The sequence below is a fragment of the Grammomys surdaster genome, unplaced genomic scaffold (genome assembly GCF_004785775.1).
Source record: "Grammomys surdaster isolate TR1022 unplaced genomic scaffold, NIH_TR_1.0 134, whole genome shotgun sequence".
NCBI lineage: Eukaryota > Metazoa > Chordata > Mammalia > Rodentia > Muridae > Grammomys > Grammomys surdaster.
Genome location: NW_021604592.1, coordinates 8,789,801 through 8,817,732, shown reverse-complemented (window position 1 = coordinate 8,817,732; position 27,932 = coordinate 8,789,801). Strand labels below are relative to the sequence as shown.

Genomic DNA, 27,932 nt, shown 5'->3' with positions numbered 1-27,932 from the left:
GCAGCGCACAGACCTACAGCAAGGCGGGTCGAGCGAGCATGGCGGGGGCTCAGGCGGCGCTGCTACCCCTGCTCCTGCATCTCGGGAGCTTGGCTCTGGCCGCACGGGGTGAGTCGGGGCGTCCTGGGTGTGTCCCAACTTCTGGCTCAGCCCAGCAGACCGTCGGGCCGGGCCAGACCACTTTTCCAGTCCCGTCTGGGTTGCGCGCCCCTGGCCGGCCTTGGTGCCTTCTCACCGTCCTCCCCGTCGGTGGGCGAGCAGGGTGGGGGCAGGGCGGCCAGACAGGGATTGCTGAACTAGGCTAGGTCCTCCTGCGGTCCCTGCCAAAGAATCCTGAGCAGCGGTGAAGCAGAGGCTGTCCTGGCATCTGGGTATCTGAAGTTAATTATTTGTATTGAGGAGAGGGGGATGGGGAGCGCTCTCTGTGGGAACTGACTTCCTCCTGTCAGGCTATAAGTCTTGTGGCTTGCACGAATGGATGGTCTCTGCAGGAGCAGGGTAAGAGGAGGGTGAGGGGGAACCCGAAGACAGTTTCTGGGGAGCAACCAGGTTCGTGCCACTTCCAGGACTTTCTGCAGATCTTCCAGGAAAAGAGACTGAGCCTGTCTTCAGCTGGGGATTCCAGAGGACACTCCGACTGACTCCGTGATTCCCTCTGTTGTGCTTGCTTAGGGAAAACCAGAGGAGCTGGTCGGGCGCTGGGGCTTTAGGGGTAGGGTAGGTCGAGGAGGTCACGCTTGGGTGAAGGGTTTCAGATACTGAGACCCTGTCCACAAGTGTCATCCTTGTGGATGGAAGTTGGGCGGAGGGACCATGACAAGACAGTGCCGATTTCTGGGGACAAGGTGAGAACAGGCTGGGTGGGATGCTGGTGGTGTGAAGGTGGGGGGGAGGCTGGGACCTGTGGTGAGGAAAGCTGCGCAGTGTTGTGGTGACAGAGGAAATCTTAACTTGCTCCTTGTGCTGTGTGAGAGAGGGGCGAACTGAAGTAGAGGGGGCTCACTCTTCAGTTTCTGTGAAGACAGTGGGAGGAGGGGTGGACAACTGAGGGAAATCAGAGGCTGGTGGCAACTAAGAGGGATACAGAGGAGTAGCACTGAACCCCAGGTTTTTGCCTTGAGTAACTGAGTTGGGGTGGCATTCATTGAGCCATGGAAATTGGGCTAGGGTGCTCCCCCCCCCACTTCGTGGTGGCAGTATAAAGAAAGGAGTAGGTGACATCCCCCTGCCTCCAGGCCTAGTGTCCCTGGGAGAAAGACTTTCAGTTACTCCAGCTCATCCTAGTTGAGTTGCTACTATAGGAAAGAAAGGCCGGCCATCTCCTTCAGCCCCTTTCTTGGTCATCACCTCTGGGGAACCTCCCACTCCATGATGTCTGTGGGAAGCAGCACTCGCTCTACCTTCCTGAGGTGGGAGTGGACGTAAGGTGAAGGGGAATGTAGCAGGGCCCCACCCCTGGCCTAAGCTCAGAAGCACACGCTTCCTTCCTAGACATAATGTTTCTAGCGCCAGGGACAGGCTGTCTTCCCTATGCCGCGTCTACTGGAGGCCTTGCCAGCACAGTGCAGCCAGCTTCTCTTTCCAGAGCCCACTGCATCCAGTATGGGGGTTCCTGGCTTCTGCCACACGCCTGTAAACAGTGGGATCAGGGAGAATATCTTCTCCCAAGGCAGTTCCTTTACTGGCAGGTACAGATATGTGGACACGTGTGTTCATACACACATTGGTTCATCAGCTATTTAAAGAGCCCTTCTTGACGTATCCAACATCCTTGTCTTGCGGTTCAGCCTGTGTGGTCTCTCTCTTTTTTTTTTTTTTTTTTTTTTGGTTTTTTGAGACAGGGTTTCTCTGTGTAGCCCTGGCTGTCCTGGAACTCACTCTGTAGACCAGGCTGGCCTTGAACTCAGAAATCCGCCTGCCTCTGCCTCCCAAATGCTGGGATTAAAGGCGTGTATCATCACTGCCTGGCTCTGTGCGGTCTCTTGATGTCAGACCTCTAAGCTATCTCTGACCCACAGTGGGTGGATGGTCCGAGCACCCCACCTCCATGACTAAAGATCCCCACAGTCGGTGCAGGCTGCAGGGGCCTGGGTTGGGATACTGCTGTGTCCCCTTTGGGAAACTGGTGTAGGCCACTTCATGGCTCTCACGACTTCTGTGTCCTCTGGTTTCTGCGTAGTCATGGTCTTCTCCTTGCTTCCACTCCAGCACCTTCATAGACCACGTCTTCTCCCCTGGAGAAGTAGGTGAAAAAGACGGAGCACAGGATGATCCTTGTCCCATGTATGGTTCAGAGGACAGAACCCAGGAGACCTTAGCAGCCTCTGCCTACAGGCCAAGCTGGGTTCTTGTGCCCTTCAGGTGGAGAGGTCTCCAGAGAGCAGCCTAGACTTGCTGATGCTCGTGACTCTCGGCAGCAGGCACACTCCCACTCCTTCGTCTCTAGTGAGACCCGCCAACAGCAGTGGTGCCCCCTGGAGGAGAGGCTGGAACGGCTAGAGGCAGAGGTGACTGACCTCAGAAAGCAGGTACTGTGGGGACAGGGAAAGGGTAGGATGGACTTTGTATATTGGGAGAAGGAGAGGGGTTTGAGTTTGGAGGCTCTGAAGACACTAAAATAGAGGGGTTTGTTGTTGTTTTGTTTGAGACAGGGTCTCTCTACATACTCCTGTCTGTCCTGGAACTTACTATGTAGACCAGGCTAGCCTTGAACTCACAGAGATCTTCCTACCCCTGTCCCCCAAGTGCTGGGATTAAAGGCATTGCACGACAGCAACCCATCTTTGTTATTGTTTTATTTTTAAGATTTATTTTTGTTTTATGTATATGGGTGTTTGTGTTGTGTTTTATAAAAAAAGAAAAAGAAGCCAGGGGTATGTTTGGTAGAGGCTCAGAGTGGTGCAGGGCGGGGTGGGGGCTAGGGGGTGGGGGTCGGGGTGGGAGGGGCTATGAAGGAGTGCCTCTGCTGACCCATGCTGAGGCATCCCTTCCCCCTGAGGTACCAGCCACACAAAGGTTTGAATAGAGTTTATTTAGGGAATGGGGAGGGGCAGTTGAGGAGGCCTGGCCATGAGCATGTGGAAAGACAGAGAGGAAGGGAATGGGGAGAGAAGGGACAGAGGGAAAGAGGGGAAGAGAGCAGGAGAACAAGAGAATGAGGAGGCCTGGCTGTTGCCAGGTAACTGTGGGGAGGAGCCAAAAGGAATGCTAACAGTTCGTATGTCTGTGTGCACAACATGTGTGTGCCTGCTGCTTTTCAAGGCCAGAAGAGGGTGCTGAGGCTCTTGGAACTGGAGTTATAGACTGTTACTAGCCGCCATGCGGTGCTGGGAACCAAACCAGGTCCTCTGAAGGCACAGTTGACCTCATAATCACTGAGCCATCTCCCTGGCCGTTGTTTTGTCTGTTTGCTTGTTGTTTTGATGACGCTTGACAGTGAACCCAGGTCCTCACGTATGCTGGGCAAGCACTGTACCACTAAGAGGTATCTCCCCAGCCCGTAGTGCTTTGCTGTGAAAACACAGGGAGGTTCTTATCTCTCCTGGTCCTAATTTCTTTTAGAAATGTAGAGTCTCCGGGCTTACATAGTCTTTCATGGATTTGGCAAAGAGAATGGATTGCTGCCAAGCATAAGAAAAGATTATGGCCGGGTAATAAATGACTTTAAAAGCCAGGCAGAGTGATGCATGCCTGTGATACCAGCACCTGAAAGACTGAGGCAGGAGGATTGGCATGAGTTTAAGATAAGACTGAGCTTTTTACAAGTTACCACCAGCCAGGGATCACTCCCCACTCCGAATTACTCTGTAATTATTGGGTCACAGAACAAGCCCTGAACTTCTGTGTTCAAGGAACAGTTGTATCTTCCCTGAAACAAGCTGATGGGAGGATACTCACCTCTGCTCAGGAGCCCTTCTCATCCTGCCTCAGTTTCTCTGTCTCACAATCCATGAAGGAAGCTGAACCTTCCACCTCCCGCCTTGCTTTCCCCAGAACAGGGATCTGCAAGCCAGGATGGTACAGCTGGAGTCCTGCGAGTGCTGCCCAACCTCCCCTCAGTGCTGGGGGCCAGGTCGCACCTGTCCCGAAGGAGCTCGCTGGGAGCCTGATCCCTGCACAGCCTGCGTGTGCCGTGATGGCACCACACACTGTGGCCCACAGCCCAACCTGCCCCACTGCCGTGGTCAGTATCATCCCATCCACCCATCGTGGCTATTTGGGGGCCTGGAGAATGCACTAGGGTCTCAGGTGACATCGCTGTCTCCACCTCAGGCTGCAGCCACAACGGGCAGTCTTATGGTCATGGGGAGACCTTCTCCCCAGATGCCTGTACCACCTGCCGCTGTCTGGTGAGTGCTTGAGACCCACCTGGATATCCTACACCTGTCGCTGTCACCCGTCTCTGACATGCTCTACCAGTTGTGTTACATGGAGTCTATCTGTGTGTTCTGCTGAGACTTTCATTTATGACCTTGGGATTCCAACAGGTTCTACTTTCTGGAGTTCGGTCTCCACAAACCTGTTGGGCCCCAAAGCTTCTTGGTGGGATTGTTCTAGAAAGAAGAATGCTTAAGAGGCCTCCATATTCAGGTACAGAGATGGGGAGACATGAGGCAGGAGTCCGTCTAACAAGACCAGAAGGGACAGGATACTGAAGTCATCAGTTTGGATTTCCTTCTGCAGGCTGTGGAGTACTGCTGAAGTCCAGAAGAGCCAAAGTGTGGCATGCTTTAAAAAGTGTTAGGAATGTCTGTCTGGTAGGGCAAAGATGCAGAGACCAGTTGGAAGGCTGCTATAGCTCTAGTCTAAGCACAGGGCTGAAAAGGGCAGGGGGCTGCAGGCAGGGTCTGTTTCCACAGGACAGGCCATCTGACTCTGGGATCTGTTCATAGTTCATCCCATGAAATAACAAGTCAGACTTGGGAAGTTGGAGCAGCAACATCAGTGACTTGCAGAGATCTGGGTGAGGGCAGGCAGTAGCTCTGTAGGTTTCTGTTTGAATCAGAGTCTCACTGTCTAGCACTGGCCTGGAATTTGCTGTATAGGCAGGATGATCTCAAACTCACAGATGTCCTCCTGCCTCTGCCTCCTGAGTTCATTTCTTCTTAGTCAGGCTTTGCAAAATCTGAATTTCAAACATGTGATTTTTTTTAATAGATTAAGTATATAAGTATACCCACATAATAATTGAGATTTTTTTTTTTTGAGACTGTTTCATGTTATTGAAGCTGGCTTTGAACTCCTGATCCTCCTGTGCCTTCCAAATACTGGCATTCTAAGTATGCACCATTGTGTTTTTTTTTTTTTTTAATTTCTTAAGATAGTATCTCACATTGTAGTCTGAAACTTTCTGGGTAGCCCAAGTTGGACAGGTAAGAGAATTAGGGTCTAGCCTCTGCCACTGTTAATGTCCCTGTTGCTCTGCATTACGCCAGCCCTGGCCATGCCTCTGGGCATTTGGGTCTGGAGCCTCCTAGACCTTTGAGGTCTGCAGAATACCCCAGCATGGACGGTGGGGAAAGTTCAAGGGAGGGCTTGGTGTCTCCTCTGCAGGCGGGAGCTGTGCAGTGCCAGGGGCCTTCATGCTCTGAGCTCAACTGTCTGGAGAGCTTTACCCCACCTGGAGAATGTTGCCCCATCTGCCGGCCAGGTGACCTCCTGTTCTTTCCCCTTCATCCCCTCAGCCTCAGTGGGGCCTCACCTACTTGAGGCGATGCATTCCCCTGGGTTATGTCCACCCATCGTGCTCTCTGGTGATCCCTTGTCTTCCTTCCAGGCTGTGAGTACGAAGGGCAGCTTCACCAGGAAGGGACCAGCTTCATGTCCAGTTCCAACCCATGCCTCCAGTGCTCTTGCCTGGTGAGTTGGTGCAGCCTCTGCCTAGGCCTGTTTTCTTGAACTTTCTGTCCCATCTTGCCATGTCAGTCACAGTTAGCCCTGTGCATGCCTTCTGAGCCTGGTGCCACTGAGGTTTCTCCCTCCATCCCTACTGGACACCTGCCCACCTTGAACCCACTGGAAGTCACACCCAGGGGCGTTCAGGACATTGTCCCTTGTAGAGGAGCCTGGTTCGATGTGTGCCTATGAAGTGCCAACCAAGCCCCTGCCTCAATCCAGTCCTGAGGCCTGGACACTGCTGCCCAGTCTGTGAGGGTGAGTACCCATGACCCTTTCATTTATTTATCCATTAATTTAATGTGTATGGTTCGTTTTGCCTGCATGTCTGTGCACCATGTGTTGCCATGCCGGTGGAGCTGGGTGCTGAGGATTGAACTCGTGTCCACTAGAAGAGAAGTCAGTGGTCTTAAACACCGAGCCATCTTTCTAGTCCCCATGACACTTTTTTGTGTACAGCCCCCAGCAGGCTATCCCTATTTCTCCGATTCCAGAGCCCTCCCTTCCAGACTGATCTTGGATCGGTCGGCGAGCAGTGCTAGTCCAGCACATTCTGGAGCCACAGTACCTGAGTTCAAATCTTCCCACTGTCTCTTAGCCACTTCCATGACTCTAAGTCTCTGTGCTTTGGTTTCTCCATGTGTAGGGTGCATGCGATATACCTTCTGGTGTTGTATGATCAGTGACTATCATCTGCTCTGGGTGCCCAGACACAGAATCTCCCTCAGGGATTATCAGTAGATGCTGACCCCGAGTCACATCAACAGTATTCAGTAGAGTTGCACAGGCGAGAGGCAGAAGCAGGGACCAGGTAGTGTTGAACCTAAAGGGAAAGAGACCAAGTCCTACAGAAGGACGGCATTCCAGGGGGATCCTCGCTGGAGCGACACTGGATAAAGAACAGTTAGCTGGGGGGAGAAGGGGAGATAAAGGAGACAGGAGTGTTTGGGAAGAGGCCTGCATGTGCAAGGCTTGGACTCGGCTGTGGATGTATGTGTTAGGAGGGTCCTATAGTAGGTAGGACTGACCAATGCTTAGAGGGAGAGGCGAGGAACAGCCACCACAGTGGAGCAAGTAGGTTGCTGTGTTGTCTAGGAAGATGTGGAAGAGCAGGCAATGAGGACTTTATCCTGCCCGAGGCATTGGGAGTCCCTGAGAGTCAGAGGTAGGAGCGTGAGAGGAGGGTGGAGAGAAAGGCAAGATGGGGCCCAAGATAATTCCCAATTCTCTGTCCCCAGCCTCAGGCTGCACAGAAGGTAACTCTCACAGGGACCACGGCCAAGAGTGGACCACTCCTGGAGACCCCTGCCGCATCTGCCAGTGCCTGGTGAGTCCTGGGGCTGCTGTTGACTGTCTCTCACCCTGCCACTAGGCCTGCTGGATTCTACATTTCATTCCATGGGCCACATCTACAGCCACTGAAAGGAGGCAGAGATACAGTCGATTGCTTTGTGGGCCCTGTGAGCATGCAACCTGGTGGGCTTGCCTGTTTGCCCACTCTGTTCAGCAGACTGGTAACCTTGGCTCACAAAGCTCATGGATCTGTGGATCTGTGGGCAGGAGATGTTGGGTGGCCAGAGCGCCGGGGAGAGAGGGCTACAGTTGGGCTATCCAATCTGGTGACACTGGATCCCTTAAGATGTGGCTGACCTGAACTGTTATGGGCTAGATGTGGTGCCAAACACCTTTAATGTTGGCAGTTAGGAGGCAGAGATAAGAAATTCATGAATTTAGGGCTAGCCTGGGCTACATAGTAAGACCTCATCTCAAAATATATATATATATATAAACTAGATGCGGTTATACATACCTGTGATCCCAAAGCAGGAAGACCACGAATATGAGGACAGCATGGGTTACAAAGTGAAATCTTGTCACAACCATCTTCCCTCAAAACAAACAAGCAAAGAAAGAAAGAAAGAGAGAAAGAGAGAAAGGAAGAAAGAAAGAAAGAAAGGAAGGAAGGAAGGAAGAAAGAAGAAAAACAATAAACAAAAAATGAAGAGGCAGAAGGACAAAAAGGAATGAAGAGCATCTTAATATCCCGTTGATTACATATAGAAATAATATTTCACATGTGATAGGTAAATTACAGTGTTAAGTTTTAATTTTCTGTTTCCTTTTCCGATTCAAAAGTTGACCTTGAAAAACATTTACGAGGCTTACGTGGCTAGCTTGTGTTATCTTGTTCTTCAGCAGCCTGGCTGTAGAACTGCCTGGGTAGGGTGGGGTTCACCTAGGCCTTGAAGTGTGAGCACAGAGGGGGACCTAGGGAAGGATACAGGGATACTGGAACAAGTTGTAAGTACTGGCTTCCTGAGACAGCACCCCCACCTACTCTCAACCCCTCAAGCCTATGAGCAGAGAACTACTATTGTCTTTTGTTTTCACATAGGTAAACTGAGTCACAGATAGCTTAGTAACATGGTAGACTGTACCTCTGTGCTAGGTTGTTTTTTTGGGGGGCGGAGGTTCTGTAACTAAGGACTTGAAATAATATGAATACAATCCATGTTTCTGGAAGCCAGAAGTTCAAGACCCAAGGGCGGGAGGTTCGGTTGGCTGGGAGGGAGGGCTGTGCCTTTCCTGCTTCTGGTCATTGGCAGCATTCTTTGGCTTCTATGGCATCCGTATTTTTTTTAAGGTTTTATTTCTATGTTTCATTTATAAAGTTGTGTGGTTTTTGTTTTGTTTTTTTTTTCAAGCTAGAACCTCACGATATAGACCAGACTGGCCTTGACCTCACAGAGATCCATCTGCCTCTGTCTCCCAAGTGCTGGGGTTAAAGCTGTGTGCCACTACAGCTGGCCTCGATTTTCTTCTTTTTTGTAAATATATTTCTTAAAAGTTTTAAATACGTTTCTTACATTTTAAAAAAAGATTTATTTCTTTTGTGAAGACATCATCGCTGTCCTCAGACACACCAGCAGAGGGCGCCGGATCCCACTACAGATGGTTGTGAGCCTCCATGTGGTGGCTGGGAATTGAACTCAGGACTTCTAGAAGAGCAGTCAATGCTCTTAACCACTGAACCATCCCTCCAGTCCCTTTATAATTTTTTTAGTTATGTAAATATACCCGTGTCTGAGTGTGGGTCTGTGCATGTGGGTGCCTTCTCCATGGAGACGGAGACCAGCCACAACTGGATCTCTGGAGCTGGGACTCCAGGTGGCTAGGGCTGCCTGCTTCCTCTGTAATGCAGTAAGCACTCTGAACTGGGAAGCCATCCCTCCAGCATCCCAATCTGAGTTCATCTTGTGACATTCTCCCTGTGAGAGTGTGTGAATCTGATTTCCCCTTTTTATAAGAGCAGTAACTCAAGTTGGATTAGGAGGACAGCCTAGTCCAGTAATACCCCACTAAGTAATCACATCTTCAACTCTGTTTTCAAAAGAGATCACATTCTGAGGTACCAGAGGCAGCCATTTCAACCTACAAACCTGGAGGGATGCATTTCACTCCGTAAGAACACTCAGTGTGCCGGGCAGTGGTGGCGCACGCCTTTAACCCCAGCACTTGGGAGGCAGAGGCAGGCAGATTTCTGAGTTCGAGGCCAGCCTGGGCTACAGAGTGAGTTCCAGGACAGCCAGGGCTACACAGAGAAACCCTGTCTCAAAAAACCAAAACCAAAACCAAAAAACAAAAAAACAAAACAAAACAAAACAAAAAAACCTCCACACACAGTGCATGTATCCACCTGGGAGTCTAATGCCATTTCTCTTTCTTGGCTGAACTCTGGTGATCTCTCCTCTGCCAACCCTTGCCAGGAGGGCCGCATCCAGTGCCGCCAGCGGGAGTGTGCCAGCCTGTGTCCATACCCTGCCAGGCCCCTTCCGGGCACCTGCTGCCCAGTGTGTGACGGTGAGTCAAGAGTGGGACAGAGTCTCTAGAGAAGAGCTAATGGCTGGGAGTGAGTTCCCCTGGTGAGAATCTGAGCGCCACCTTTCTCCACAGGCTGCTTCCTAAATGGGCGTGAGCACAGCAGTGGGGAGCCCGTGGGCTCCCAGGATCCCTGCTCGAGCTGCCGGTGCGCAGTGAGTATGGCTGCCTGGCAGGGTGGGCCTGGCTTCGGGACTTCCCTGCTTCCTGCTGACTGGGCCCTGTTGGCAGAATGGGAGTGTCCAGTGTGAGCCTCTGCCCTGCCCGCCTGCACCCTGCAGATATCCGGGCAGGATTCCTGGGCAATGCTGCCCTGTCTGTGATGGTGAGTGGGGACAGGGACACCATTCACCGTGCAGGGGCCAGGCACCAACTAGGGGCAGGCTCTGGGTGGTAGTGAGTTCTGCTTGCCTGGCACTGACACCCCTACCCCATAGTTGAGTCCTTCTCAAGACACACATCTCTGTGGGGGCTAAAGGTCATGCCTAGGCGATCATTCTCAAGATGAGGATGATGTTTCCTGCTCAGCTACTAGTCCTGTCCCCCCAGTCCCCTGTCCTCCTGCCCAGGCTGTAAATACCAGGGACATGAATATCAGAGCCAGGAGACCTTCACCCTCCAAGAGAATGGCCGCTGCCTTCGGTGCGTCTGCCAGGTGAGTGCGCCTACCTTCTGCCCAGCCCTGCATCAATCCTTAAAGGCTTCTTCTCACTTAGCCTTCTCCCTAGGCTGGTGAAGTATCCTGTGAAGAACAGGGCTGCCCAGTCACCCCCTGTGTCCACTCTGCCTCCGGTCCCCCGCTGTGCTCAGGTGTGTATGTGTGTATGTTGGGGGGCGGCTGCTAAGGGCACTATTACCATGGAATGGGGTTCAGGCGAGAACTCCGCTCCAGAAAGGATGGTCTACTAGGCATTTCGGAGTTTGAGTAGGGGCTATGAATCAGGGCACTCGTGGGCTAGGAAGGACAAGGATGGATGAAGGTATTTAGGTTGCCATGGTGACAGACCTCCTTGCTGCAGCCTGTGTGCTCAACGGTGAAGAGTTTGCAGAGGGGATCCAGTGGGAGCCGGAGGATCAGCCCTGTACTTCCTGTTCCTGCCAAGATGGAGTGCCAGTGTGCAGGGCTGTACTTTGCTCCCCAGTACCTTGCCAACATCCTACCCAGCCACCTGGTGAGTGCCCAGCCAGATCTTATCTTTCTTCCCCGGCTTTGACCAGCCCGCCCTGACCAGACTGCTCCACCTAGGTGCCTGCTGCCCCAGCTGTGTGAGCTGCACCTACCATGGCCTAGTATATGCTAATGGGCAGAACTTCACAGATGTGGACAGCCCTTGTCAGACCTGCTACTGTGAGGTACACTCCCAATCTTCCAGCTGCCCTGCAGAGCCCTTTCTGGGCCCCCTCCCATAGCCTCTTCCCTGCTCCCAGGATGGGACTGTGAGGTGTTCGTTGATCAACTGTCCTTCCACAACCTGTGCCAAGCCCCAGAATGGACCAGACCAGTGCTGCCCCAAGTGCCCAGGTATGCATTTATTGTCTGACTGGCCTTGGGGCCCAGACCCCATTGTCACACAGCCTAATGAGAAGCAACAGATATCTTCCAAAGCGATGGCTTTTGTAAGTGTTTTTGGTCCCATACAATTAAAAACTCTCTAGAATTCACAAGGTCATGGGCAGGAGGGAAATAAAGATTTGTTATCCTTTTGTGTTAGGGGACCACCCTTCCCATCACCCTACATATCCTCACAGTGGACTCACCAATGTACCCAAGTATCACTGGTTCCTGCAATGGGAGGTACAATGGGGTGGATATGTGTCCTAGGCACACACGTGTGTAAGCTTTTCTTCTCAGCCTTCTCAGAGACACACATTCATCTCCATCAGCAAATAAAGAGAAAGGGGCTCAAAATTTCCACACCCGTGAGAACGACACACATTGCTACACACAGCCCACTTTTCCTTGGGCTGAGACAACCTCCACACTGGTGGCTCTGGATTCTGGGAGCCTCAGAGAAGCCGCAGGTGACACCTAGCACTGCCTGAACTCCTGTCTCCGCTGTCCGCTGCCCAGACTGCATCTTGGAGACACAGGTGTTTGTACATGGGGAGAGCTTCCCTCATCCAAGAGATCCCTGCCAGGAGTGCCGGTGCCAGGAAGGCCAGGCTCACTGCCAGCTCCGTGCCTGCCCCAGCGCCCCCTGTGGCCACCCTCTGCCAGGCACCTGCTGCAGGAATGACTGCAAAGGTGAGGAGCCTGGGCTGGGGACGGGTGTACCTGGCATGGAGGACTCCCCCACAGGTAGTTACCCCTGGGGACAGTGGCCCATAGCTGCCCCTTCTTCAGGCTGTGCCTTTGGCGGGAAAGAGTACCCCAACGGAGCCGACTTCCCACATCCCACTGATCCGTGTCGCTTGTGTCGCTGTCTGGTGAGTGTGTGGACCTGGGGGGGGGGCGGGGGGAGGGGCCACATAAGGGGTGGGAGATTTGTAAAGGGTGGGGGCCACTTTGCACTAACCCCGACTTGGCTTCATTGGTGTGTGCTTTCGCAGAGCGGCAACGTTCAGTGCCTGGCGCGTCGCTGTCCTCCACTGTCCTGTCCGCAGCCAGTCCTCACTCCGGGAGACTGCTGCCCGCAATGCCCAGGTAGACACCGCTCCCTCAGCCACCCCTACCCTCCACTCCTCTTGCCTCGCACGATATGCCGAACTCTTTCCTCAGATGCCCCTGCTGGCTGCCCACAGTCAGGGAATGCGGTCCCCATCCGACACCAGGAGCACTTTTTCCAACCGGGTGACCCCTGCAGCCGCTGCCTCTGCCTGGACGGCTCGGTGTCCTGCCAGCGACTGCCCTGCCCTCCTGCGCCCTGCGCCCACCCGCGCCGGGGCGCCTGTTGCCCCTCTTGCGACGGTACCTCCTTTGTGGCACCTTAGGTGCAACTCCCCTCTTTTTGCCATCTGCTACCATCTCCCAGCCTTAATACCCTGCCCCCCCCACTTGGAGATGTGCCTTCCCAGGGGTCCTCCTTCCTTGTCTCTCCTACCTGGGTACTTTAGTAAGAACGTAGGGAACGAGGTCCACTAACACGCTCTGGCTACCAGCCACCATGGTCCCCCGTCACTCCCCTTCGCCCTAGGCTGCCTGTATCAGGGGAAGGAGTTTGCCAGTGGGGAGAGCTTTCCGTCACCGAGCGTCGCGTGCCACGTGTGCCTCTGCTGGGAGGGCAGCGTCAAGTGCGAGCCCAAGGCTTGTGCCCCTGCACAGTGCCCCTTTCCCACCAGGGAAGACTGCTGCCCTGCCTGTGATAGTGAGTTGGGGACCAGGGGAAAACATGACAATGACACACTGCTGGGGCTAGAGAGCCGGGCCAGCCTCCTCTTCACTGCCTCTAAGTTGATCAAAATAGTAAAATAAATTTTACAGCAAGAAAAAAAGGGGGCAGTGGTGACACGCACCTTTAATTCCAGCACTCGGGAGGCAGAGGCAGGCAGATCTCTGAGTTTGAGGCCAGCCTGGACTACATAGAGACTTCCAGGACAGCCAGGGCTATATATACAGAGAAATTCTGTCTTAAAAAAAAAAAAAGTCCTGCACTGATGCCTGAATTTTCCCCTTTCCTCAGATAATTTGGGTGTGTGAACTTGGGCAAATTACCGAATCCCATCAAGCCTGGTTTTTAGCCCCGTAAAAAAAGCTCTCCACTCTTTGTCACTCACATGTTAACTTAGCAATCTTTATTTATTGAAACAGAGTCTCATGTAGCCCATGTTGGCCTCAAACTTGCTATCCAATGGATGATGACATTTGTTCTGCTCCTCCTTCTCCCAAATGCTGGATTAAATAGGCTTCCATCAGCAAACCCAATTTATTTTAGCATCTTCTACCAAATCCAACTTTACTTATGTGGTGACTTTCAGGCATGTTGGCAATGCCTTTGTCCACTGAGCCGTCTCATTAGCCCCCTAGATAGATTAGATGAAAAAAATTAGTCTTGTCATGAATAGAAGATTGCCATTAAAGTGAATACAATTAAAACACAATACTGCTAAATTCTACCTGGGTGTGGTGGCCCATGCCTGCACTTCTAGGACTGAGGCAGTCTAGAAGCAAGATCAAGAGTTCAAGGCCAGCCTCAGTGACAGGAGATTCTGCTTCAAAGAAAAATCTAGGGGCCTGGAGAGATGGCTTAGTGGTTAATAGCATTAACTGCTGTTCTTCCAGAGGACCCTGGTTCAATTCCCAGCACCCACATGTAGCTCACAGCTGTCTGTAACTCCAGTATCTGACATCCTCACACAGACGTACATGCAGGCAAAACACCAATGCAGATAAAATAAAAGTGTGAATAAACTTTAAAAAAATCTAATATATCTCTGTGTGTTAGACTTCAAACTCTTTAATTCTGTGTGTACGAGTGTACTTTGTGTGTATAGGTGTGTAAAAATCCAAACACTATCATTCTTCTTTGCTTTTTTATTTGAGACAAGGTCTCTTCCTAAACCTGGAGCTAAATTGGCAGCCAGCAAGCCCCCTGACCTTCGGGTCTCTGTTTCCACTAAGTTGGGTCTGTAGCTGAGTGGACAGCCCTGTTTGGCTTTTCACTTGGGTATTAGGAGCTGAAGTCAGGTCCTAGTGCTTACTGCAAATATATTCTTAGCCATCGAGCCCCCTCTGTTACCTCCCATCCATTGTGTAGCTAAGGCTGGCTTTGAACTCCTGACCATCCTGTCTCCATTTTGCAAGTGCTGTGCTACTATACCCTGGTTACCTGGTTGGGTTTTATTTTGTTGTTGATGTTACTGTTTGTTTTTTAGACTTATTATTTTAGTGTGTGTGTATGAGTGTTTTGGCAGCACGTATGTCTGTGTACCATGTGTGGTGCCTGTTGCCCTCAGAGGTCAGAGTTGGGTATCAGATTCCCTGGAACTGGAGTCACAGATGATCCTGAGCCACCATGTGGGTGCTGGGAATTGAACTCTGGGTCACTTGCAAGAGTAACAAGTGCTTTTAACTACTGAGCTACTTTTTTATAAAGGGCATACAAGCAGTGTCCTAGAGGGGTGCAGGGCAGACTATCTCCTCCTTGTCAACCATTGTCAACCAATCCTGGACTTGACTGAGTATTGGGAACAGGCTTTCTTTGAGCCCACACCATTGTATCCCTAAGTCTAGTCCTGGAGAATTGGTGTTTTCTAGCAGGGGCCCACTAAGCATTTAACCCTGTGGGTAGAGCTTGTGGGTTTCCCCTATTGATGGGACTCTTGCAGGGTAGAGGGGGAAAAGCCTGCCCTGCGGCCTGGCCAAACCCTACCCCACTAAGTCTCCTTTACTAGAGCCTGGACCCAGCCCCACCCCTAGACCTCCAGATTAAGCTCAGGGAATGACTGCTTTCCTCTCGCCCCCTTCTGCCCTCCTCTTTGGTTCCTCTTCTCATAGGCTGTGAGTATCTGGGGGTATCCTATCTGAGCAGCCAGGAGTTCCCAGACCCTCGGGAAGCCTGCAACCTGTGCACCTGCCTAGGGGGCTTTGTGACTTGTACCCGCCGGCCCTGTGAGCCTCCAGCCTGCAGCCACCCACTCATCGTACCCGAGCACTGCTGTCCAAGCTGCCAGGGTAGGAGGACACCCCCTCATCCCCTCACTCCTGTTGGGGCTCCCAGGTGGCTAGGCACCAGTAAGCAGAAAGTCTGTATATACCACAGAACCTCATGAATTCAACCCTGAGATACGCACACACGCACGCACGCACGCACGCACGCACGCACGCACGCACGCACACAGCACATTCTCTTACCCCCCAGAATTCCCATATGCCTGCTCTGCCCTCTTCTCTGTCCCCATTGTCCCCTCACCCATTGGTCTTTTGTGTTCCAAACTTTCTTACTCTTAAACTGTCTTGCTTCCTTCCTAAAATGTCACCACCCTGAAAACTTCCCAGTGGCTCCCATTACCCTTGAGACACCAACCAGGAGGGGCAGCTTGCTGTCCTCTCCCATGCAGGCAGGACATGCTCCTTGGCCTTTCACCTCCATTTCCCACCTACTGTCTTCCAGCCTCTTCCTACACGCAAATCTCTGCAAAATCCTGTAGCCTGGATGACATCTTCCCTCCTGCTCCTCCCCTTCCCGTCCTCCTCTGACTATCTCTAGCTAAACTGTATGTGTTTGGGGGGTGGTCCTCAACATGTCTGTGTGTGTGTGTGTGTGTGTGTGTTCATGCAAGTGGCAGAGAGGGTTCTGATGACAGTGGCCCTTCCATTGCTTTCTCCATTTTGCCAGGATGTCTGTACCACGGGATCATTGCCGCCCTTGGAGAGACCCTTCCTGACCCTCTCGATCCCACCTGCTCTCTCTGCACCTGTGAGGTGAGCTGAATCTCTGGGGTCTTGGCAGCTTCCTATCTTTTATCTTCCTTTCTGGCCTGGAAAGGGTCATCTGCACCTAGGTTGCAATGAACCCATTTTGCTTGTGACATCTGGTAGGACAAGGTTGGGGTCAAGTCTCTCTGGCCAGGGGAGAAGGCTGGATATGCTTGCCCCTGCACGCTGGTAGTGCAGCCTGACTTGAAGGTGACTTGGAAATCCAAGTAACAGTGTGATCTCTCCCCCAGGAAGGTTCTATGCGCTGTCAAAAGAAACCATGTCCTCCGGCTCTCTGCACACACCCTTCTACAGGCCCCTGCTTCTGCCCTGTTTGTCACAGTGAGCATGGTTTGCCACTTTCTGTGTGCCTGGCACCTGTGCTCTTCCCCCTTCTCCTCCTGCCACGTCTGAGGTAGGGCAGGGTGGTACAAACCCCCTTCCCACAGGAAGTGTGTCTCCCATAGGCTGCCTCTCTCAGGGCCGGGAGCACCAAGATGGGGAGGAGTTTGAGGGACCTGAAGGCAGCTGTGAACGCTGCCGCTGTCTGGTATGTAGAAGCAAGGCTGGGCAAGGGTGGCCCACGCTTCTTGGTCCGAGTCTCCATGGCAAACCTGATCCTGTGTCTCCTGCCTGCAGGCCGGCCAGGTCAGCTGTATGAGGCTTCAGTGCCCGCCTCTGCCCTGCTTGCTTCAGGTCACAGAACCAGGGACCTGTTGTCCTCGATGCACAGGTATACCCAACCCTGTACTCACATTGAAGCCTCTGGCTCTGTAACCCTCCTGTCTCAGTTCTTGGCTGTCCCCCTAATCAACATTCAGCCTTTCCTCTCCCAGGGCAGTGCATCCCTAGTGGGTAGGTGGGATTCCTCTCCGTGCTGTCTCTCCCTATTTCCCAGTCATAATAATCATTGTTAGTAACATTTATTGGGCACTGTATATACACTGAACTAGACCCTGAGCTAAGCAACACACACACACACACACACACACACACACACACACACACACACACAACTCATTTTAAGGAGCACAGCTGTCTTATTTATAAATGATATCCTTGACCCTGTTTTTATTACATTTATTCATTTATCTTGGTTGGAGAGCACATCACAGCCTGCATGTGGCGATCAGAGGACAACTTATGGGAGTCCTTTATCTTCCTTTACCACGTGGGTCCCAGGGATCCAACTCAGGTGGCTCAGCCTGGTGTCCAGTGCATTTGCCGGCTAAGGTATCTCTCTGGTCCCCTTCCTCCCATTTTTTAAGGATGAGAAAAAGGAGACAAGAGAGGTGACATAATTTGCCTGGTCACTCAGATAGCAGGTATCAGGGTCAAATGTACATTCTGGCCAGTGGCTCGAGGACCTCAGCCTTTCTTGGCCAGCCTGCTGCCTCTCACCTCACCAAGTGTAGTTAATCCAGAACTGGTTCAGCATCTCTTGCTCTGTAAACAAGGCAGGGCAGATATAATTCTCATTAAATACAGGAGAAGATTGAGGCTTGGAGAGATACCTGGGGCACATGGGTAGTGATAGGACAATTCATTCATCCCATGCCCACCTACTAAGTGCCTCCTGTATAGCAGTGTTGCATGGTGGGTTCCCACAGATTGTTCTGCTGCTTGCAGCCTTGATCAACCAAGCAAGTGGCCCCTCACACCTCCGCAGACATGAGCTCTGCCCTACCCAGTATCCATACCACTTCCCTGCAGAGCCCCCTCCAGGTGCCCGTGTGTCATGCTGACCACAGGTGGGGTTGGGTGTGCAGAAGTCTGGATCTCAGACTCAAAGCTTACACCTGCCTGCCTGGCACACAGGCTGCCTCTCTCGTGGGGAGGAACATCCTGAAGGGAGTGTCTGGGTACCGGCGGACAGCCCCTGTTCCTCCTGCATGTGTCACAAGGGCATCATCACTTGTGCCCAAGTCCAGTGTGTCAGTGCCTGCGTCTGGCCCCAGCAGGGGCCCAGCGACTGCTGTCCTCGATGTCCTGGTACTAGGAACCTGGGATGTGTGGGGGTAGGGGATGAGTAGCCACACCTCCCTGCTTTTATGCTGAGCTGGGTGGCAGGGGTGGGTGCGAGGGGGCTCCAGGAGAAGTGGCCTTCATCCTTGTACACTCCTCAGCCCAAGAGAGGGGAGCAGGAGCTGGAGGGTGGAGGAGCCTCACCTGCTCTTGCTGCCAGCCTGAAGGCTCCTTGCTCTGTTCTGTTCTTGTCTTACCTCAAGGCTGTGAGCATGAGGGCAGAAGGTATGAGCCTGGGGAGAGCTTCCAGCCTGGGGCAGACCCATGTGAAGTGTGCATCTGCGAGGTAGGAGAGGGCAGAATGTGAGGCTGGAAGTTTGGGGTTTCAAACTTCATGGAGCAAGACCATGGGGATCAGACTGTGTCTCTGGGCCCAGGACTGAGGCTGAGCTTGGACAGTAGGGGGCAGGCCTGGATTTAGACAGGGCACGGGTCTGAGTCGGGAGGCTGGGGACAGACACCTGGCTGGTCTTTGGGATGGTGGTGTTCGGGGGTAATGAGAACCCCCATGGAAAGCATGTACACACTACTTTAAATGTAACAATGGGGATGTGTAGTTCAGTCGGCAAAGTGGTTGGCTAGTATGCACAAGCCCTGGGATCAAACCTCAGCACCACATACACAGGGTATGGCGGCATAGGTCTATAATGTTAGCATTGGGGAAGTAGAGGCTGAAGGACCAGGCCAGCTTTGGCTACACATCATTTGAGACCAGCCTGGGCTACATGAGACCTATCATCGAAACCAAAAGTAATGGTGAATGGTGTTATAAGTTAGGCAGTGAAGTGGGGGGATGGGATGAAGGGTACCCAAGGGTTAAAGGTCACATGATGGTTCAGACCCCAGGAATTTGAGAAAGTAAAGATCATCATCTCTGGATTAAGAGCAAGCTGATATGGCACAGCACCCAATGACAAGGGTGCGGCAGATGGGGCTGGGGTGAGGGGGTGAGGGGCGGAGTGAGGGGCGGGGGGTGGGGAGGAGCGGGTCCTGGTGCCCGGGAGCAGCTCGGGTTCATTGGCTTTGGACTCACCTCTGCTCATTCTTGTTGCAGCTGAAGCACGAGGGACCTCCCAGCCTTCACTGTCTCCGGCGGCAGTGCCCGAGTCTGCTGGGCTGCCCACCAAGCCAGCTTCTTCCTCCTGACCCCCAGCACTGCTGCCCCACCTGTGCCCGTGAGTCCTGGGCTATGGGATAAACTAGGAGGGCAGGGCTGCTCCCCCGGAGAAATGCTAGTTCGCTAGCCCTCCTCCCAGAGCCTCTCCTGACTCAAGCAGACAGTTCTGGAAGCTTTTGCCTAAGTTGGCCAAGCTTGTTCTACTCCAAAGGGAGAGCTTCTTGGCAAGCCGGGGGTCGGGGGGCGGGGGGGGGGGGCTTCTGCAGCCAGTGTGGGTTGCGGAACATCCTGGCTGGTAGGTGGCGCTGCAGGGTAATGGTTATCTTCTGACTCTGGGAGCTGAGGCAAAGGGACGCTGAATGGCTCAGCTGAGGATAGAGAGCCATCCTGTTTCTTCGAATAAGAATTTATAAAGATGCGGGGCAGAGCCGGGCAGTGGTGGCGCACGCCTTTAACCCCAGCACTTGGGAGGCAGAGGCAGGCGGATTTCTGAGTTCGAGGCCAGTCTGGTCTACAGAGTGAGTTCCAGGACAGCCAGAACTACTCAGAGAAACCCTGTCTCAAAAAAACAAAACAAAACAACCAACCAAACAAACAAACAAAACAGGAAAAGAATTTATAAAAATATGTGGGAGTAAAGAGAGTTGTATTTTTATTATAAATATTGTAAAATAGTGCAGTTGTTTCCTAGATTTAAGACTTGGAGTTTACTCAACCCTGCCATCTGTCTTCATTGCAGAAGCCAGGTATTATCGTGAAGTCAGTGAAATACAGCATCCTAGACGTGAGGGCTTAGCTTTGCTTGCACACTCATGTCGTCCTATACACAGGCAGGGTTCTCTGGTGGGGGTTGCCTGCCCCTCTGCACTCTCACACTTCTTACTGTAAAGACATACAGCTCTGTGGTAACACACAGGTTCACCTGAGCCATGTCTTAGTAACAGCTCAGGAGTATTCAGTACATTCATGATGTGAGACCATCACAGCCTTCCATCGGGAAGATCTATCCTTATAGCACTTGCTAGGATGAACCGCACGGGGCGGGAAGAGGCCTCCGTCCGTCGTTAAGCACCCACTGCATACCACACACTACTTGGTTGTGTCTAATACACTGCGACTCATCATTTTCACACCACCCAGCCGGGGTGATGGGGTTTTATTCCTTTTTACACATGAAAACAATGAGACTCTGAGAAGTAAATTAATTTGTCCATCAGTTGGTGGAACCACGACAGGAACCTGGGCTGCCTCATTACTTCCCGCTTTGGGAGATTATATGAAGGGAAGTGACAAGAACAGACCGGGCAGCCTGGCGTGCTTCATGTTCAAGAGAGAGCATGCCGAGGGAGCCATGCTGTCCGTTTCCAGCCCCTTCTCCCTTAGTAGCATAGCCAAGTTCTCCCAGGAGGCTAAAGATGCCTGCTTCGGCAGCACGTATACTAAAACTGGGTGAGGAAAGGACAGATGTCTTTGTTGTACGGATTATCATGGCCCCAGTGCATGGGTCACTCACATTGTGGGAACCTTCAAAATAAAAGTTCCAAACTTTTCAGGTTCTGGGGATATTTGTCATCTGAGACAGAGTTCTGAGGACAGAGCTGGGACTGTGGTTCCTGTCCCCTGACTCACCACACACTGGGTTTTTGCTTTCACAGAGGCTCTAAGTAACTGCACAGAGGACCTGCTGGGGTCTGAGCTGGTGCCACCGGACCCCTGCTATATCTGCCAGTGTCAGGTGAGTCCTCCTGCTATGGGGACCCTCAGAGCCCTCCAGCTCTGTGAGCTGAGGCTGAGCCCCTTCCCCTCACCAGCTCCTGAGCGCCTGCTCACTCTGACATTTGTCCTGAGGGTCATCTCCCACCTACACCCTGCTCCCAACTCTGCCCCCACAACCCCACAAGGTCTGTTGTTGTTTTCTCCATGTTGTGTTTACATGGTCACAAAGGATCTGACATGGCTCTGTACTCACCGGGCCTGTCCTGAGCTCAGCTGTCCCCTGTGGGAGCGCCACACAACCCCTGGCAGCTGCTGCCCTGTGTGTAAAGGTAAGTGACCAGACTGGGTCTCCCCATCAGAGAGAAGCCGATGAGGAGGAGGGAAGTGATGGCATTTGTGGATGCCCTGAGGTCTGCAGTTAGGATGTACCTTCCATGCTTTTGTGAAAATAGAGGATTTATTCACATGAATGGAGAGACGACCCATAAGGCAGAAAGAATAGAGACCGAACCCTGCGTTCTCAAGCCTGAGGATTTTTGGGGGGCTTCGAGGACCTCAGGCTCACTGTAGACATTACACTTTATGGGTGTGGGAGTTGACCCAGTGGAGGGTTCCTTTTGGGTCTCTAGGACTCCATAAGCAACCAGCCTGAGTGTGAGGTCAAATACCCAACAGACTTGCCAGACTTTCTGGATGCTTGCTGAAGAAATTAGCACCCTTGGGTGTCTGGTGGAACGAGACAAAGAGTTCCAAGATGGGAGAGTCCTTTGGGAAGGACATCCATTCCTCCTCCTCAGACTGCATGGTGGAGCCTCGCGGCAGGAGAGTTGGGTGTGGCGAGCCGGAAGCAGCACCCACATTACCTGCACCTATCATGTAACCTAGGGACAAGTGGGCAGGTAAAGGGAGACAGGTCTAACATCCACCAGCAAATAGGGGCTCCATTGTGCTGGGCAAGGAGCTGAGGCCTGGGCTTCATGCCCACCTGCACTGTTGGGTGTTCTCGTGGGGCAGAGGAGCTGTGGAAGAGGCGCTGCCTAAGACCCAACTCAGAAGGCCACAGAAATTGCAGGTCGTGGCCTGCGTCTTAAGGTTTCTTTTGCTGTGAAGAGACACCATGACTATGGCAACTGTTATGAAGGAAAATAGTTGGGACTGGCTTACAGGTTCAGAGGTTAAGGCCATTATCATCATTGGCAGGAAGCATGGTACGTAGGCAGACATGGTGCTGGAGAAGGAGCTGAGAGTTCTACATCTGAATCTACAGGCAGCAGCAAGAGAGTCACACTGGGCCTGGCTTGAGCTCTTAAAACCTCAAAGCCCTCCCCCTGTGACACACTTCCTCCAGCAAGGCCACACCTCCAATAATGCCACTCCCTGTCATTCTACTGGTAGCCATTTTCACTCAGCCTGTCTCCTGCAGGAAATCCCTATACAATGGAATCTGTCTTTAGTGGGGCCATGAGGAGAGGCAAGAGCTCTCTGTCCCTATGGCTAAAAGTGCCTAAGGCTGGCACGGGCCTTGAGCAGTGCCAAGGCGAGGGATGTGTTGATGGAGGAAGGGTAACATAGGTAAGTCCCCTCTGTCAGCCCCACAAGAACATCCAACAATGCAGGTGGGAATGGAGCCCGGCCTCAACTCTTTGTCCATCAGAACAATGCTCCCGTCACTCACATGGCCCATATTTGCTGATGGATGCTAGACCCACCTCCCTTCGCCGGCTGTTCCTCAGATCACGTGGCAGACGCAGGCTATGCAAGTGTTGCTAGCGTCCTGCCAACTCTCCTTCCATCACTCTCCTGCTGAGATCATCGTCCACCGCACAGTCCAAGGAGAAATGGATGTCCATCCAGAAACAATGTTATGTTTGAATAGGGCACTGAACCTATCTTGTTTCTCCTCAGACCCTACCCAGTCATGCACGCATCAGGGTCGCCGGATGGCCTCTGGAGAACAGTGGGCAGTGGATGCCTGCACCAGCTGCTCCTGTGTGGCTGGTACTGTGCGCTGCCAGAGTCAGCGCTGCAGGAACCTCGCTTGTGGCCTGGTGAGTGCCTTGGTTCAAGGTGGCAGGGCCAGGGCACATGGGGACTGCCATCCCAGTGCTATGAAAGGGAGCTTGGGCTTCTGTTGCCATCCCTGGAGCCAGGGCTGGTGCTGTTCCTGGAGTGACCACCAGGGAGTGAACCTGGGTTCAAGGGATCAGAGACCACGAGAAGGCTGAGGGGAGTGTCCTGTGACTGACTGTTTGGTTCTGAGGCCAGGATGAGGTCTCTGCCCTGAGTCCCGGCAGCTGCTGTCCCCGCTGTTTGCCCCGGCCAGCTTCCTGCATGGCCTTCGGAGACCCCCATTACCGCACATTCGATGGCCGCCTGCTGCACTTCCAGGGCAGCTGCAGCTACGTGCTGGCCAAGGACTGCCACGGCGAGGACTTCAGGTATGAACCTTTTTCCCTTCTCCCTGACACCTTAACCTGCCACCTCTGACCTCTGGCACCCGGGCCCTTCCTCCTCGTAGTGTGCACGTGACTAATGATGACCGGGGCCGGAGGGGTGTGGCCTGGACCCAAGAGGTAGCAGTGCTGTTGGGAACCACGGCTGTGAGGCTGCTGCAGGGCAGGACAGTCATGGTGAGCTAAGGACCCAGGGAAGGTCAGTCCTACACAGTTCACCTGTCTGACCAGCCATGGCTCCTCGCTTCCCCTCCCCCCTTCCCAGGTGGACCAGCACACGGTGACCTTGCCCTTCCTTCGGGAGCCACTGCTGTACATTGAACTTCATGGTCACACTGTGATCCTGCATGCCCAGCCTGGGCTTCAGGTGTGGACAGGGTGGTCGTGGGGCCTCAGCACTGCTAATGCTTCTTTCTGTAACTTCCAAGGCAGGCGGCTGCTCCTGCCTGGTGGGAGGAGGCAGGAGTGGGAAAGTGTAGCTACATCCTTAAAAAGAGCTCAGCATTCAGAGACCTTTGTACTGAGTATGGGTATATTCTGAGATTCAGGGCCATCAGCCTCCTCTGGGACTCAGTTTCCTTGTGTATAAAGTCGGTGGGGATCAGGAGGCAGTTAAGGTGTTCTGGGGGGGGCGGTCTCTGAGGACCCTCCCATCTCTCATGTGGAAAAGTGACTTGATCTCTTGCTTGTAGCCTGAGCCATAACTTACAACCCCCGCGCTGTGTGCCCTTGATCCAAACTCTAAGGGCATTCTACCTTAAGGTCCCAAGACAGTGATTCTCAGAAAGTGGGTTTTGTTCCACCTGGAGCCCAGTTGAATGATGCCCAGGAGCCGTGGGCAGCTCTCTATACCATCAGTGTTTGGTCAGGCTGTATAACAATGCATACAGGCTGGGAAAGTGGCCTTTCAGTGGTCAATGTGCACTTGTCCATCCCACAGCAGGGAGATTATCAGATTAGCACGTGAGTTCCCTGGGGTCTCTGTCCTTCCCCCTCCCTAAATCCCAGGCCTCTCTGCACAGGTGCTGTGGGACGGGCAATCCCAGGTGGAAGTGAGAGTTCCCAGCTCCTACCGGGGCCAGACTTGCGGTCTCTGTGGGAACTTCAATGGCTTTGCCCAGGATGATCTGCAGGGTCCGGATGGGAGGCTCCTGCCCACAGAGGCTGCGTTTGGGAACAGCTGGAAGGTGAGTAGCTTGGGAGCAAGAAGTTGCAAAAGGCTAGAGGAACTGGGTACTGGCCCCTGTTGTGGGACCCAAGACAGACTTTTGCATTGCCATGGACACTGGGGGCTTAAAGCCTGCCTTGATTAATGGAAAAGGCAGGATGGCCTGTTGGAAACCATGTCACCTGAATCCCTAGAGCATACTCTGTCACTCACTGGCTGTGGAACCTTGATCAAGGCATTTCCCTGCTCTGGCCTTCGTTTTGTTTTTTCTTTTTGTCAAAAGAAGACACAATGACTATAGACAAGATGGCAGGCACCCGTGCTTTTCTTTTTTTTTTTTTTTTTTGGTTTGGTTTGGTTTTTCGAGACAGGGTTTCTCTGTGTAGCCCTGGCTGTCCTGGAACTCACTCTGTAGACCAGGCTAGCCTCGAACTCTCGAACTCAGAAATCCGCCTGCCTCTGCCTCCCAAGTGCTGGGATTAAAGGCGTGCGCCACCACCGCCCGGCCGTGCTTTTCTTTATCGTCTTATTGTTTTGGGTTTTGATATAGAGTCTTGCTAGGTAGCCCATACTAGGCTCTAACCTGATACCTTCTTATCCCAACTTCCTGAGAACCAGGATCACACCTCGATGGGCACTTTTGCTTCTTTCTGTTTTGTTTTGTGACAGGATCTCACATAACCCAGACCGTCCTTGAACTCTCTATGTAGCCAGGAATAGCATTGAATGGCTAGTCCTGCTGCCTGTCTCTAAATGCTGAGATTACAGGAATGTGCCCCCATTTCCAGTTTTTCATGCCTCACAGAGCATCAGACAAAGGCCGGGCTGTGTGCTGTAGACAAGCGGTCTTCCAACTGTGCTGCATCCACAGCCCAGCGTGTGTGCGTGCGCGCTGTTCTTGAAGGGACAGCTTTGATTCCTTTGCTTTTTCTTTTCTGATACAAAGTCGTCATGTTATCTAGATATATCTAGCCCAGGATCCTCCTGCCCCAGCCTTCTAATGCTGGGATCATAGGTGTGCCTTGCTCTTAAAAATTAGCATATATTATTTATATGTAATAATTTATTTCATTTTGATATTTTCATACTTGTATATAATATATTTTAATCACCTCCCCTATCACCTTCCCTTGGTCTCCCCATTAATCTACTTCCTCTTCCAAGCTGGCCCTCACTTCTCCTTTCTGTAGTGGGTTATAGTGGAGACTTTGTTTACATGACATGTCCTGCTCGAAGGCAGATTTCAGCAGCCATGTTTTCACATCATGGTTGTTCTATCCATTTAGGTCCCCAAAGGGCTGGGACCTAGCCGGCCGTGTTCTGCAGGCCGAGAGGTGGACCCATGCCGGGCAGCAGGCTACCGTGCCAGGCGTGAGGCCAATGCCCGGTGCGGGATCCTGAAGACGTCACCGTTCAGTCGCTGCCATGCTGTGGTGCCACCAGAACCCTTCTTTGCTGCCTGTGTGTATGACTTGTGTGCTTGTGGACCAGGCTCCTCAGCTGACAGCTGTCTCTGTGATGCCCTTGAAGCCTACGCTAGCCACTGTCGGCAGGCAGGGGTGGCTCCTGTCTGGAGGGGTCCTACACTCTGTGGTAAGGGGGTGATACCAGTTTGCATTGATGGAAGGCATAGTACAGAAAGGAGGGGCAGCCCAGTAGACTCATGTCTAGACAGAGGGCACAGGGAGCCTGTAAAGTATGATGTAACAGCTAGAGGGGTACTGGGGAACCTCTGTGACATTGCTTTCCTCTCTGCCTGCAGTGGTGGGCTGCCCTGTGGACCGTGGCTTTGTGTTTGATGAGTGTGGACCACCTTGTCCTCGTACCTGTTTCAACTGGCACATACCCCTAGGGGAGCTGGCAGCCCACTGTGTGAGGCCCTGTGTTCCAGGCTGCCAGTGTCCTGCAGGCCTGGTGGAGCATGAAGGCTATTGCATCTCCCCTGAGGCCTGCCCACCAGTCCTGCTTACTGGAGACTAGTCAGCTCATATCCTGCCACTCCCAGTCAGGAGCAGCCTCTGGTTCCACCATGAGTTAAGAATACCCTCATCCAGGACTTTTCTGGCCAGGAGTCACCCCTTGGTACACAGCAACCTCCAGGCCACAGCTATGGAGAGTGCCCTGCTCAGGCAATGGGATTCTAGGTCTGTTCTCCAGACGTCTACGGTGTCAAAACACAAGAATAAACTCTACACTTGCCCATGACTTCCTTGTGTGTGTACTTCTTTCTGACATTTGTGTTGGTGGCTGGGCTGTTGGGAATGTGGGCCCAGTGGTCAGAGTCCTGAATCCATCCTTATGTCTGTATCCCTGGGCTGCCCCAACTGGCCACTTCCCGGTGCTGTCTCAGAAAGTTTGAAATGGAAAGGATAACCCAGGTGCCGTGGCCTCTGCCCCATACTCAGTCTGTGTGGTAGGCATGGCCTGCGACTCTTACCTGAGACCCTTTGTGGATCCATGTGGCACCTTGCAGGGGCTGAAGAGCCACTGAGAAGAGGCACAAATCATGCCTACCCTTCCTCTTTCTTTCTTCTGGGCTTGGTAGTCCTGAATGCTTTAATATCTTCTTGGTTACTCTAAGAACTGGTGACACAGGGCTCCATGCCTAGACAGAGAGAAGAAAGGTCAGCTTCAGGTGCAGCATTTGTGCATACGCAGGAGAAGCCTTAGAAACACACACGCATGCGCATCTGTGCGCGCTCACAGCCACAGCATCAGGTGGACATGCAGACAATAAAAACAGCTTACCAAGATGCCTACCACATGGAGCTGTGAGGAGGGATCACACGCAGAGGTGTGTGGGGGCTGACACATGTCATGCTGCCAGGAACTGCTGCTGTCACCACGACCCATACAAAGCATACTTACATAGTGACCATTTAACCCAGCTGGAAATTTCTTGTAAGCCTGGATGTACTCAGGTGACAGTTAGTTCTAATACTCAACTTGACACATCTGGGGACCATCTGAGAAGAGCATCTCAGGGAGGGATTGGCTTGATCAGGTTGCCCTGTGCCATGGAGGCCCAGCTTCCCCGTCACATGGTCTTTGACACTGAAACTGTTGAAAATTTGGCCGTTTCGTGGTGAAGGAGCCACAGGGAAAACTAGACTATCCTAGAAACTGTGGAGATGCTCTACCTACCAAAGCAGGAAATACTTTGAACTTAGAAGCCACTGTGACCTCCCCACATTGATTGGCTGTAACCTAGAATTGGAAGCTAAACCAAACATTTTCCCCCTAAATTAGTCTTAAAAAAGAAAGAGGTGTGTGTGTGTGTGTGTGTTATGTGTGTGTGTTATGTGTATGTGTGTGTTATGTGTG

The 27,932-nt window shown here is 52.5% G+C and overlaps 1 protein-coding gene across 1 annotated transcript; it reads left to right on the top strand.

Annotated features, from left to right (window-relative positions):
* Positions 1 to 21: 21 nt before the first annotated feature.
* On the top strand, positions 22 to 26,813 carry Kcp (kielin cysteine rich BMP regulator). Its single transcript, XM_028762632.1, has 38 exons — positions 22 to 108; positions 2,362 to 2,528; positions 3,994 to 4,183; positions 4,273 to 4,349; positions 5,554 to 5,650; positions 5,777 to 5,859; positions 6,060 to 6,153; positions 7,134 to 7,222; positions 9,663 to 9,756; positions 9,850 to 9,929; positions 10,006 to 10,099; positions 10,344 to 10,429; positions 10,503 to 10,584; positions 10,794 to 10,946; positions 11,021 to 11,127; positions 11,203 to 11,296; positions 11,846 to 12,019; positions 12,119 to 12,201; positions 12,325 to 12,418; positions 12,494 to 12,682; positions 12,909 to 13,079; positions 15,209 to 15,385; positions 16,050 to 16,135; positions 16,381 to 16,471; positions 16,597 to 16,679; positions 16,769 to 16,862; positions 17,948 to 18,121; positions 18,358 to 18,440; positions 19,209 to 19,329; positions 20,927 to 21,006; positions 21,217 to 21,316; positions 22,893 to 23,035; positions 23,253 to 23,425; positions 23,506 to 23,617; positions 23,706 to 23,807; positions 24,463 to 24,627; positions 25,895 to 26,201; positions 26,371 to 26,813. Exons 1-38 carry the CDS (start codon positions 39 to 41, stop codon positions 26,586 to 26,588), a joined length of 4,677 nt encoding a protein of 1,558 aa, XP_028618465.1. The 5' UTR covers positions 22 to 38; the 3' UTR covers positions 26,589 to 26,813.
* The last annotated feature ends 1,119 nt before the right edge of the window (positions 26,814 to 27,932 follow it).